The 14,266-nt window shown below is 42.7% G+C and overlaps 1 protein-coding gene across 1 annotated transcript in view; it reads right to left on the bottom strand.

Annotated features, from left to right (window-relative positions):
* Positions 1 to 14,266, bottom strand: part of LOC308462459 (uncharacterized protein) — a 64,589-nt gene that overhangs the window by 33,063 nt on the left and 17,260 nt on the right. Inside the window, exons 6-10 of the mRNA XM_080980114.1 lie at positions 12,511 to 12,663; positions 11,582 to 11,707; positions 9,663 to 9,791; positions 5,811 to 5,896; positions 3,464 to 3,569 (exon numbers count right to left, since the gene is read on the bottom strand). Of these exons, the coding sequence (XP_080836240.1) occupies positions 3,464 to 3,569; positions 5,811 to 5,896; positions 9,663 to 9,791; positions 11,582 to 11,707; positions 12,511 to 12,663 (600 nt within the window). The remainder of the gene's footprint in view (positions 1 to 3,463; positions 3,570 to 5,810; positions 5,897 to 9,662; positions 9,792 to 11,581; positions 11,708 to 12,510; positions 12,664 to 14,266) is intronic.

The following is a 14,266-nucleotide window of genomic DNA, read 5'->3' as shown; positions in this document are numbered from 1 at the left end:
GGCAAACCCCTCCTGTGCTACCAAATAATGAGAGAGAAGGAGAGAGGGAGAGGTTGTAGAGTTGCTGGTACATGAAGAACTCACATCAGCATCTGATGCCATTTTTTTAATGCAAAGTGTGGTATAACTGACTTCATTTCCTCAAACCATCCTGAGAGGTAGAGTATTAACATTCTCATTTTGCAGATACTGCAAGGCTCAGGGCAAAACTAGGCATGACATTAACTGCATGAATGTTATCAGTGCTTTATCAGTGTGGCTTTTGTTATTTAAATAGCATGACCATGGAGGTTGGGGAAGGTTCTGCTGAAATAAAAATAGCAGCTTCAGAAAGTCATTTTTTTGTTGGGACGGTGGCACGGAAGAGAACAAGGTTGCTCAAGCTTCTCTGGGGCTGCTATATACTATTTACTTCTACTTGATCTCTCAGCTGCTTTTGATACCATGGACTTGTAAACCGCTGTGATATATTTTTTATGATACAGCAGCATATAAATATTTTTAAAATAAATAAACCGTAACAACAATGTATTAACTGAATCTATACAATTAACATAATGCAGTGGTTTTCAACCAGTGTGCCTTGGCACCCTGGGGTGCCTTGAATGATGGTCAGGGGTGCTGTGGGCAACTCTGTCCTCTGTCCCTCCCTCCCTCCCTCTTCTGATGCCCTCTCGCATCTCTACCTCCCCAAGGCTTCCACAGCTGTTTGTTGAAGCCCTGGCTACAAGCTTGCAGGGCAAATGCTGCCTCTGGGGCTGGACAGGGGGTGCTGGTTGCCAGGAGCTGAAGTAAGCAAGCAAGCAGGCAAGAGAGCCCAGCCAGCCAGTCCACCAATCCTTGCTGTTGGGAATAGACAGACAAGTCCCAGGCCCCTGTGGGGCAGTGTAAGGAGGCACCTCTCTTTGGGGCAGGGAGGGCAGCTCAGAGACAAGGGATGGCAGCAGCAGCTGCTTGGAGGACTCCCAAGGAGAGAGAAGAGGAGGCTGAGGGAATACTGCACAAGGGAGGGTGTTCGAGAAAGGGTGAGAGGCTGCCAGCTCTTCTGGCAAGGGGTGGCATAACTGCGCTCCTGAGCTCCACAGGGGGTGCCACAGAAAGAATGTAGTTGGTCAAGGGAGCTGTGGACTCAAAAAGGTTGAAAACCACTGACATAATGTATAGTTTGGCCCTCAAATAAGCATAATGGCTTGCACAAAGCCAGGCTCAGTTAAGATGAAAATCTGCTGGATCATATCAGCTTTCAATACAGTGGTACCTTGAGTTAAGTACTTACCGTATTTTTCGCTCCATAGGACGCACTTTTCCCCTCTTAAAAACTAAGGGGAAAAGTCTGTGCGTCCTGTGGAGCGAATGCAGGGGGGAGGCAGGCATGAAAAGCCCCCAAGAGCCGCACACAAGCTTGGCACGGCTCTTGCAGGCTTTTCCCTAGGAGGGAGAAGGGTCTGACACGGCCAGTCAGTCCCTTCTCCCTCCTCGTAGAAAAGCTCGCAGGAGACGCGCACTCCTTAAAGTGTGTGCGGCTCCTGTGGCTTTTGCAGGAGGTGGGGGAATTGCCATAGCCGCACGCAGCCTCTCCAGCCGGGAGAGGCTGCGCAAGGCTAAAGAAGTCAAGGCAGTGAGCGCAATCCATCCCGCTCGCTGCAGCCGGGAGAGGCTGCGCAAAGGTAAAGAAGCCAAAGCAGCGAGCGGGATGGATCGCGCTCGCTGTTTTGGCTTCTGCCATAGCCTGTCCGGTAATTCGTTCTGGTGGTCCGCTTTTAACCTGAAACTGTTCTTAACCTGAAGCACCACTTTAGATAATGGGGCCTCCTGCTGCTGCCGCACCACCAGAGCACGATTTCTGTTCTCATCCTGATGCAAAGTTCTTAACCTGAAGCACTATTTCTGGGTTAGCGGAGTCTGTAACCTGAAGCGTATGTAACCTGAAGCGTATGTAACCCGAGGTACCACTGTACTTTGAGCGTGCATTTCTGGAAGGGTGGGGGATGAAGGTGGATGAACCACCTTCATGTGTGGCTGGGCTTGATATGCTAGAGCAGAAGCGACGGTGGAGAAATACACTGTGTTCCAGGTGGTTTCATGGCACCAGGAGGATTTCGGAGTCTTTGGGTCCAAGCCGCTTTGTGGAACACCAAACATGCCCCCTTTTTGGCCCTACTGACTGGTGCTGGGTGGGCCAAGGCGTACCTTGGTGACTAGATCCAATCCTATTTTGAATCTTGGTACATCCTCCAGGGACCATAAGATTGTGCCACTGTTGTATTTTGTAATATTTGTCGGTGTCCAATATTTATATGTTGTGTGAATTAATTTTATTTGCACTTTTGTACATCACCCTATAACATTTTGATGAAGGGTGGTTAAGCAATATTTTAAATAAATAAAAATGCATTTCCTGTTTATCATGAACCAGAGTTAGCCACAATCTCTGAATGAGGTTGCTAATCACACTAGGATTATATAACAGGACAGGATGCATAAAGTAGATAAAATTAACTCTGGTTTAAATCTAATCCAAAGAATACTTGTTTGAAATAGAAAATAAATAATGACTAGTTGGACACTACTTTGTGCTGGCATTTCTTATCCAAAAACCTACCAATGCAGAGATCCCAAATTGCTGCCTGCTTAGACCCATTAGAGGTCAGTTTGGCTCTCACAAACAACCATGTCAATTCAGAGAAAATGGACACAGAAAAAACCATGATGCACAACATGAGGTACATTTTCAGTGGCAGGGAGTATGCCAACCCTTTCAAAGACAAGCACAAAGAAGCCTCTACAGCAGGCAGCAAAGGGAGGTGGGAAGCTGATTTGCTTATACTAGTATTTTTGAATATGGCAGATAACGGGCTTACAAATAGGAGAATGTAACAAACAGATATCTTTCAGTTGCTTTACAATCCTCCATAAAACTGTGTGAGCCTTAAATGTACCTTTGTAGCTGTGTGATTTGTGCTCAAACTGTATTGTGACGGCCATTGGCTATAAACAATAAAATCTACTGACATTAACTTCATTAGCTAGAAATTATGTTTGCATTTCATGTTCCAACTGCCACATTGGCCAAGATCATTAAGAAAACAGCAATATTTTTAATAATAAATAGTGACGGTGATGATAAGAGGAGGAGGAGGAGGAGGAGGAGGGGAGGAGGAGGAGGAAGAAGAAGAAGAAGAAGAAGAAGAAGAAGAAGAAGAAGAAGAAGAAGAAGAAGAAGTTGTTCACAGACCGTATTGTCTGATTTCTGGTATATGGTCTGTATATTGGTCTGTGATTGGTCAAAGTGAAAATTTAAATTAACATTTTAAAAACATTTTAACATGATTGTTCTTGAAAAAATATTTATGATAATTACATCTATTTGATAATATGTTTCCAATCTCTGCCTTAAGAAAATCTTCACATTAGAATATTAGGTTATTCAGAGTAAAAAATAAATAAAAATGCCACAACTTACTTCCTCAACCATGTGCTTGACTTTCTTCTGTTGGCAAAGAACCATGTCATCCAGATGTTTGATTCGTTCTCGCAGACTAGCTGTAACCTCCTCTAACTGATGTGACCTAACAAAAATGTGAATACTAAATTAGTAAATTTTAATTAGTAAGATATAAATCTGTAGAATAGCTGCTTCCCCAACACTGTATCAAATACTTTAAGAAAAAAAGGTCTGTCAATGATAAAACCAATGACACATAAATGGGAAGTACAGAATCATAGAGTTGGAAGGGTCCCAAAGGTCATCTAGTCCAATTCGCAACATATATCTACAAATTCATAATTGTCTTCAGTAAGCCAACTACCACCTGCCTTAGATGATCTTTACCTTATAGAAAGGAAGCTTTTCATCAGTTGCAAAGTAATCTATTTTAGAGTATGAATCAGAGGAGGTGGAAGATTGAGAAGCAATTTAATTTGAAAAATTGGTGGAGATTTTAGAATTTAATTTTAGAAAATAATTTGTTAAATGTATGCCTGGTACATTTTATAGGTAAAGGTAAAGGGTAAAGGGACCCCTGACCATTAGGTCCAGTCATGACCGACTCTGGGGTTGCGGCACTCATCTCGCTTTATTGGTCGAGGGAGCCGGCGTACAGCTTCCAGGTCATGTGGCCAGCATGACTAAGCCGCTTCTGGCGAACCAGAGCAGCGCATGGAAACGCCGTTTACCTTCCCGCTGGAGCGGTACCTATTTATCTACTTGCACTTTGACGTGTTTTCAAACTGCTAGGTTGGCAGAAGCAGGGACCGAGCAACGGGAGCTCACCCCATCATGGGGATTCGAACTGCCGACCTTCTGATCGGCAATTCCTAGGCTCTGTGGTTTAACTGAGGTTTAGCTGAGGCGCTTTCATGAGGCACCCCATGAGGTGCTGGGGACCACACAGCTTGTTTGTGCTGCTCAACTGGGGGGTGGGAAGGCTCCTGCCCCCCAGCTGAGCGAGCCCCAAAGTCCCTCCTGCTTGCCTGCAAGCAAGCAAGCAAGCAAGCAAGCGTGAGGAACCTTAGGGCTTCTTTGTATAGCTCGGCTGGGGAGTGAGAAGGCTTCACCCAGCAGTATATCACAGGTGAACCCGCCACTACTCCTGAGTCCCTCTGCTACCAGCAGCCCAATGTTGAAAGCAGCACTGGTGGCAGAAGGACTCAGCAGCGGCACTGGTTTCTCCTGCAGTATACTGCCGAGTGAAGTTGCCATCATGGTCTGCCCCTCATACCGGTCCTGGGCGATACATCAACACATTGTCCAGGCCTGCTTGACAGAGTTATGTAAAACTGTGCTCAGTTCAAATTTCCTCACAGATTTTCTCCCCGTGGCAGATTAGGTGCTCCTCATACAACAAATGCCTCTGTGCCCACCTGGAGGGGCTCCTGCATGAAAGGCCCCTTCAACATGTGGATACACAGACAGACTAGATCCCTAGGGACTTTGGTGTGTCTGATCCAGCTCTTCTTATCTTCCCATTATAAATATTTCCTGTCAAATAATTTTCCTGACTGGAAGGCACACCTCTGCATAGTTTTCTTAATTGCCCTTCTCTTTCTCCATGTTTTCCAGGACTTGAGCTCCTAATTGTTATCGTCACCATAAAAGCTGTTGGGCAAAGAAAGTATAAATGGTTCTCAGAAAATAGCCCACAAGGAATCAAAGAAAATCTGGATTTTTAGGGAAGAAAGAATGTACATAAAATTCTCAAAGGAAATACTGTTAGTGATGCTCTTCTGCTCAGTAATGAACATTCTCCAAATTAGAAGATGACCTTTAGTCGGGTCCTGTAGACAAGTGAAATGCCTGAGACATTTTAATGCCTTGAAGAAAACTTTAAGGTCTTCCACACAAAGACGACTAAAGGAACTTTTTTTTTTTACAACTGAGAATCCATGCATGCATATTACCAGTAATAGTAGGTGGGGTGGAGCCACAAAGACCCCCCCCCCCACCATCAACATCACTACAGCTTACCTGGAGGGCACTGGGGGATGGCAGTAAGGTCAGTGATGCACAGCAAGACCACTGGATTTTCTTTACAACATAACCTCAACTTTGCAGCCACCCTCCTCCCCACCAGCCCTGTCCAGGTACACGGCAGTGATGACCCCACCATACCAATCACCACTGCAAATTACTATGGAATAATTGTACAGGGCTCCTTCTCTATAGAGAATGCAGATAGTAGCAGTATATATGGCATGCTGGGAATTTTAAAAAAAAAAATTCTAACATTATATCATCCAAAGTTAATTATCAACTACAGTTAGGGATAGTTTATGAGCATCAAGAATCCTAGAAAGAATCAAGACCTCACCTTTGTCTGCCTGACTGACTGTGAAGGTTTGCTCCGTTAAGTTGTATTTCATATTCTATGAGTTGCTTTTGCAGTTGATGGCGTTCCTATGTGGGAAAATACATTTTTATATATTTCTGTCTTTTAACATGTAAGAAATCAACTACAGTATACAAAACACTTTTCATTGGAATGTACACACTGCTCATAGAGATCCAAACACGTAGACTAAAAAAAAACAAGGTCCATTGACTCCTGAGCCCAGTTCTTAGTGCTCGTGCTTTACCTTTAAAGCTGTAAATGGTTGGCACAGGGGAGGTGGGGCTTTCAGCAGCACAGTAGAGACAAGACAGATAAGGCTTCAGTTGGTGCTAAGGGCTGGTAGAGACAACAGCTAGTAGAACTACCATAGCAAGACCCTGGGAGTTCTCCACGATCCTAGACTCCTGTCATGGCCTTTTGAAAGGACACCATCAAGCTTCCCCCAACAGCCCCAAATTCTCACAGAACAGGACACCTTTATGAATGGCTATTTTTCATCCAGCCCTTCCAAACTGATGAAAACCACCAGAAAAGGTTGTTCTAGTTTCGACACTGTTACTTCTACCTCCTACTTGGGTTGCCCAGTCATTCATGCCTTCTTTCCCTCTGCACTAAACACTGTACCTGGATACAGGTAGTTGCTTAGCCTCAAAATTCATATTGAAGAATGAGACCTGGTCTACATATGCATCAGAATGAGGTGATAAGAGTGGATTCCAGACTACAAGTGGGGGATATAATTTTTGAATAATCCCTTACATAAACGCCTCCCGGCACTGCCACCTTATCCTCACATCAGGGCCAAATTAGAAATGGAACCAAAATAGAGTCCAGGAGGAAAAGGTATCCGTACACTTAGAGAGCCTTTGAGATCTTTGAATGAACTGATGTATTTCGGTCTGACCAGAGTGCAAACATATACAACAACAGAGAGCATACAGATAATAATAGATTAAAATTAAGTTTTATGAGCTGATACACGATAAATAATTCAGATACAAAACAGCTACAATATTTAAGTTAAAACCTTAACCACTAATTTAAAACATATTAAGACACTGGCTGTTAGATTCATTCAAAGCTTATCCCCTTAATTTTATAGCAGCAGCACAAAATTTAGCCACTTTTAAGGTAATCTCTGGTTCCCTATCCTCTATTAAGTATTTTAAGTAGCAATCATCAGTTCTGCTTGCGGTTTGCTGCATGACTGGAGTCATAAACATAGAACGTACAGTATAGCTTTGTAATAATGACAATGTAGTAGGGCATGAGTAGCAGTTTTGACTTCCTTCAAACCATATAGGCATATTTGCTCTGAATATGGTTTGCCTTCAAATATGCCCTGCAGTAATGCAGATGGAAGGACATTGAATCTGGCAAGGGTAAAAGTCTTCTTCATTCTCTCTTTGAGTTGTTATTATGTCATAATTTTCAAAAACTGCACACTGCCAATGCACATTAATGGATCAGGTATATAGGCATATGTTACCAGCATAAGGTGGGTGTTTCCCCCTCTCAGCTATGTGAACACTAATCTTCTCTTCTACGGAAGAAAATTCCTATGCTCATATTAATTGCCACTGTGGTGTTCCAATATTAATTAAATCCTTTGCTTGATGAGTTCCACACACACACCCCCGCATCTAATTGGAATTGTAAACTAGTCTTCCAACAGCAAAGAAGTCGTGTTTCAGAATGTGATCCTCAGCAACAACTTCAGGCTATAACCCCCCCAGCTTGGAGTGAATTGTACAATACATCGATGAAAATGGATGAATTGCACTGACCACGAGGACCTTCTTCATCTTCCTCCACCATCAGAGATGCAGCAGCTGACCACAAAGGAAAGGGACTTTTCCATTATGGACTCTGAACTGTGCAATTATCTCCTTAGAGAGGCGTGCCCTCCCCCATCACTGCCTGCTTTTAGACAGGCAGTGAAAAGTGTACTTTCTAGAGAGTTTTTTTTAGAATTGTTGCCTCCTTGAAAGATATTAGCTTGCGGCAATTTGTTCATTTTGATATTGGCCTGGTTTGCACATAATGCTAACTCAAACCATGGTAACTCAAACCAAATGCTAGCTCAAACCAAGCCCCACCGCACTATATGTAAGGGTCTGGTGACTTCTGTTTCAGTGTATCTGATGAAGTGTGCATGCACACGAAAGCTCATACCGAGAACAAACTTACTTGGTCTCTAAGGTGCTACTGGACAATTTTTTTATATATTTTGAGTGTGTCAGACCAACACGGCTACCTACCTGAATCTAGAACCATGGTTTAGAATGAACAAGCAAATGTGTGGGCTCCTGGAAAGGAAATTGCAGCTGCTTTGCTCCTTCCCAGTTATGTTGTGGTGCTATGACGTGGCTTGATTGAGCATGTCCTCCAAAACTGAGCTCATGATTGAGACAGCTCTAGCCAACCAGGAGTTGTAACCAAGGCTTTCCTATGGTTTACTAATCACGGTTTGCCTGGAAAGCTAAACCACAAGCTTGGGTTCAAGCAATACATTACGGCAGACCACAACTTAGTGCACCACCAAAACAACTGGGGAGTAACAAAGTGGTTGCAATCCTGTCTCTGCGTGGCCACACCTTTTGTCATTCATTCTAAGACATAGTTTGGCTTAGCAGCATGCATGAACGCTTTATCTTATCTATTATAAGTATGTACAAAAAGGTGTGTGTCTGAGTCAATAAATTAAACTAAACTTTCAAAAATATGGTCACATATGGGAATGTGCAAGTCGTATAAAGTAAACAGGTTTGGCATTGGATCACTAAAATAAAATGTTTAGATGTGTGAGAAGATAGGTCTACTTCATAGATTTTCTAGCTTACATTAAATTCAAAATAAAATCTTGTTAAATCACATTGAGATATAGCCATCATCTCAAAACTAGCATGACATTCACCCGGGGCAAAGTCCATGAAAAGAAAAGGGCAGGGCAGGAGACACAAGGAAGCAAGAGGAAATCTGCCACAACTTGTTCAACAGCAGTACTATGAATGTCACAAGAGGTATGTGGGCAGCAGGCTTGCTGCAGTCACTTGTAAAAACATATTTGATGCTTGGCTGTGATTTTCAACAAACAAACTCAATATTGAGCCAGTTGCCCTGTGGCTGCAGAAGTAAAAGGAAGGGCACCCTAACCCCTGTGATGGGCAACCTATGGCTCTGCAGAGGTTCTTGGACTCCAGCTTCTTTAATTTCTCACCATTAGCCATGCAGGCTCACTGCAGCTGATGGGAGCTCAGAGTCCAACAGCATCTGGAGGGCTACAGAACTTTCCTCCCCCTACTCTACCCTCTGCCACTGACTCGGAGGACTATGGGCCACTGGAAAGCTATGCCTCCCCCTTGCTCTCTTAAGAAAATTGCCATAGAAAGAGGAAGTCTGGTCTAGACACAGACAAAGGCCAGGGAATGAGTAGATGTAGGAAGCCTGCTTCTTCCGCTCTCTGCCACAACAGAACTGTGTCAATTGCCCTGACAGCCATTGGAAGAAGAAAGTTGACACTATGGCCAAAGGAGCAAAGGGCCTTAGCATCAGGGGTGGTATTAATGTGCTGCAAGTTGCTTTGGATAACATTTAAGCAAATAGTGGTATATATAACTATATTTATTTATTTTTTAAAAAATTATCTGTGCACATAGAAATGGAGAATAAGTGTAAAAACAAATGTCCCTAATTGCTATTTTATATACGAAATACTCTCTGTACCACAACAACTGAGGAAACTTAAACAATCTTTGTATTTTTGTAAAATGGATGAAGCAAGCACACAGACAATTTACTGTATTGAGGAATTTTAGTGTACACACTTACATCTTCCATGCGCAAAATAAACTGATCCAGCTCGCCAATTCTTTGGTCTTTTTCTTGTAAACTCATCTCAGTAAGTCTCATCTTCTTATTTGCATCTTCAATGGCTGTAAGTAGTCTATTTGTTTCAGACTGTGAAGAAAAGGTTAAAATAGGCAGGATCAGCAATACACTGTATAAGCAGGGTAATGTCCTAAAGCAATGTTCTATCAGGAATATATCTCTGCTTCCAATTCTCTTGTCAGCCTCATCCCCACTCTGAAAATCTTCTCTCCCAGACCCTGGAGAAAGCTTGGAGCACAGGAAGCTGCTCTATCCTGACTCAGACCATTGGTTCACATAGTTCAGCACTGCCTATTCTGGCAGTAGTTCTCCAGGGTTTCCAGCAAGAGTCTTGCCCAGCCCTACCTAAAGATGCCAGGGATTGATCCTGGGAGCCTTCTGCATGCAAAGCAGGAGCACCTTCACTGGTCTACAACTCTCCCCCTGAAGGGCAGTAAGCATCAGCTACCAGAGTTCATTTTGCAGTCACATAGTCCCCCATGATTCCCAGAAAATCCAACTATGTGAAAAGCTATAGCTACAACAAACACACCCACTTTGCTCCTTCTGACCCTAGAACTACAGGCATTGAAAGATTAATGACAGTAAGCACTTTGGAAATAACATTATTAACTTACTTTTTCTTAGCAAAGTCAAACAAATTATCTTAAAAGCAACCTATTATAACCCAATCTTGTACTTGTTTATATGGAAGTAGAGATGAAGGAGAAATTAAAATCAGTTCACACATTTAAAGCCAAATCTATCAAATTTGCATGTTCCCAGACAATATGAAAACCAAAATGCAGACATCCTTCAAAATTTGCACATCCAAATTTTGTGATATAGTTCTCCAAATAACCAGAATTTACAATAAGACAGTGGAAAGTGTGCATAAAAATGAATATAGTAGTGAAATATTCATTATATTAGGAGAAACTGCTTGCAAAAATATGTACATTAGTCAAACTACATACAAAAATATGTTTATTAGGAGAAATTCACACTAAAATCTGAAACAATTTCATGTGGGCTTTTTAATGGCAAACTGCTGCAAAAATGTTGAGAATTGATTTTAAGATTGAAAAAATGAGAAACTGAGAGAACCAATATTAACAAATCCTTCCATCCCTATTTGGACACAAGTTCTGCTGCGTTAAATGGGATTAAATTCCAAGTAAATGTGCACAAGACTAAAGGCATTTCAATTTTCTTCCTCTGAAATATTTAGGTTTATTTTTTTCCTTTTTATTGATTTTACAATACATCCTCACACCACAGTGTACACTGGAAGATGACTTGGCTTCCTGCTACTACACTAGTTGGTAAACTAGTCTGTACATATCATGTACATGTTCAGTTGAAATCAAAACAAAACAAAAACTATAAAAAAGCATGTGTCCATCACTTAGCCTTGCAGCAACCCATCAAAACCATTTCCTCTTTACAAGTGGATGGACTAGGCACAGCTATGCAGCAAAAGGCCTGCTGAAACTCACAACCTGGGGTTTCCATGTTCTGTTTAGCGTAAGACTCTCCCACCACCATATTAGCTTTATCAGCTAATAATTATAAACTTTAATAAACTAATTACGCAACCTGGGATTTATTTGATACTTACCAAAAGGGTGAAGGGAAGTCAAAGGCTAAGGAGAGCCTAATGTTTATATTATTATTTTTTGTATGATTGTATGCTTTCTTTTTGTATAGTATGAAAATAGGATGAATAATTTATGTTAAAATGTTTATTTTTGTATTTGTTAGTTCTTTTTTCTTTTTTCCTGTACAAATTCTGAATAAAAACTTACTTGCAAAAAAAAAAAAAAAGACTCTCCCACCACCACAATAATACACAACACAGGAAAAAGCTTCCCACGTACTATTAGAGTTTCTTTCTCAAGTTTATGTTTTTGTTCTTCTTCTCGTAACTTCTCTTCATATTGACTGTATAGTTTTCTGGTCATCTCTCTCATTACTTCTGCATTTGCTTCCTGTGAACATTCTACCTATTAAAAAAATGAGGACATTTCTCACAGCCAAATGAAACATGTAAGACAGAAAGCGAAAGGAATATATTGGCAGAAGAAAATCAGATGCCATAAAGCAGAAGCTCAAGAAGTTGTCCTAAGACATATTATGCCTGAAGCTGAAAATCCAAACCCCCTCCACCCCTCAGCCTTTCAACTGAGGTTGGTTGGCCATCCATCATGGATGCTTTACTTGAGATCCTGCACTGCAGGAGATTGGACTAGATGACGCTCAGGGTCCCTTCCAAATCTATGATTCTATGATCCAACCTGGGACACAATCCTGAAACCACCAGAGAGTTGCCTGGCACAGGCCTCTTTCAAATTAAAGGGACCTATGCAGGAACACAGCTCCTGGTCACTTCAATGGGACTGGCACCATATATATATTACATTTTATCTTACTTTTCGGCAGAAAAAAGGCTCCCAGACCAGCTTACAAATACCAAGACTATATATACTAGGCTTTCACTCTCCGCTTTCGCAGCCTACACAACTGTTCCCCATCATAATAGAAAACAGAGTTGCAACTAAAATTCATGAACACTACCAACAAAAACAAGGGGCAGGAGAATGGACAAGTTTTGAGGTAAACACATCCTGAATTCTGTGTCAATAAATGAGTAATGATATAACATTCCACAGATACTGCCTTTCCAACCAGTCACTGTTTTGAAAAGATTATCACGTTCCTCATGCTGTGAGGCACTGCAATTTCCTTTTCCAGGCGTCATCAGCAGTAGGATCCTCCACCACCCATGCACTGTATTGCCTCAGCTTACCTTGAGTTTGAGCAGCTCGTTTTCAACTCTGGCAGTTTCCAGCTGTTTCTGCTTTTCCTTCAGTTTTTCCATAGACTGTTCATGTGTTTGTTTCAGATTTTTTATTTGGTCTCGTATAACTGTATTCTCCAAAGTAACATCAACTAAAGTTTTCTGTGAAAATATTTTTAAAAATACAAAATTAATTCAGTTGCTTGAAAAACTGGGGAAACTTGAAAAAAAAGCTTCCTGTTTTTTTCTCCCAGCATTTCCTCCCCACCCCCCGTTACTCCTTTGAGAGGGATGCAAGGACCAGACCTATTGAACAAACTTTAAGATCAGCCTTACCAAGTTTGTGCTGTACAAGAGACCCACAAATACAACAGATTATTTGTAGGACCCAGTTCTATGTAAGATTTCTGAGAGCATGGGTGGAGAACCTTCAGCCTCTCCACTTGGCCAGCAAAACCATTTTGGCCAAGCCATACCCCTCTGACCTAGGTTTGATGTCATATATGACGTCAGGTTTGAAGCAAGTGAAGCCCTGGCTCAGCCTAAAGGTGTTTGCAAGCACCATACACCAGCAGGGCTGGGTGATATCTGGTTTTCAACCTCATAAGATATCGCCAGCTAAACATCATGATGTAGTGATATATCATGATGTCTAGAAAGAAGGAAGAATGAGGAGATAAGGCAGGGAAGGGAAAAGCAAGCAGCCAGCGTTAATTCCTGGATGTGAACTTCAAAGCGGTTTGAACTAACTCAGTAGGCAGCCCTTCGTAGGCAGCCACACAGGTGATCAGTGACACTGTTCACAGGTTCTGCCACTTCATGGCAAGGTTAGGCAGGCAGAGTGTAACTGTCAGGGTGCTGCAAGGTGCCATACATGTCGAGTAGCCACAGGGCACTGCTGGCCTCCTGGGGCACCAGCCTCCCTGAAACCGAGGCCATTGGCGGCACAGCCTCTTCCCAAAGCTGGTCCGGACCTGCCGCCAGCTCTGGCTCATATTGATGGTTGCCTGCTGCCGGACAAGCGGCAGCTACTGGGAGTCACCCTCCAGAGCATTGGCTTGTGCCATGCAAGGAGCCAGAGGCGGCTCCATTCTGCCTTAGTGCTAAGGTGCAGCAATCACAGCAATCACAGCCGCCAGCACGTACCAAGCACACAGCTTCAGAAGCAAGGAAGAGAAGCCACTGCTGCTTTCCATGTGCTCTTGCCACTGCGGGCAGGCAGGTGAGTGAGTGAGTGAGCACACGCAAGAGGTGGGCGCAGGCACAGCTGCCACCCCCAGACCCACTCAAGCATCTTGGGAGGGACCTTCAGCAAAACACTGGTGACGCCCAGGAGCGAAACGCATGGTGCTGGCATTCACAATTTTTTGCTGGGTCAGAAATTCCAAAATTGTTACCACAATAAAGACTTCAAACTGGTTTTGTGTGATGTATTGATAAATCCCCTAGCCCTACCCACCAGTTTGGAACACTCCTTACAAAGCACTCCTCAAGACTTGCAGAGTGCTTTGATAGGGGCTTTGAATGCTGTGCATTTGCCCACATGGTTTGGTTTCAAACCCTCTCAACAAAAAGGGTTCTCTGATGTCATTTTGATATCAGGAGATTGAAAGGTATGTGGTCCCTATCCACTTGTCAAACTTTGCCCACAGAAAGTGGGGGAATCCAATAAACTTTCTCCACCCCTGCCCTAGGATTACTAGTGAATAGGGAATGGTGATGAGGAGAGGAGAATCTTCTGGTGCAAATCCATCCAAAAATAAAC

The sequence above is a fragment of the Podarcis pityusensis genome, assembly GCF_964106645.2.
Source record: "Podarcis pityusensis genome assembly, chromosome: 14".
NCBI classification, from domain to species: Eukaryota; Metazoa; Chordata; class Lepidosauria; order Squamata; family Lacertidae; genus Podarcis; species Podarcis pityusensis.
Note: the sequence above shows the minus strand (reverse complement) of the source record. Positions and strands in the feature narration are given on the sequence as shown.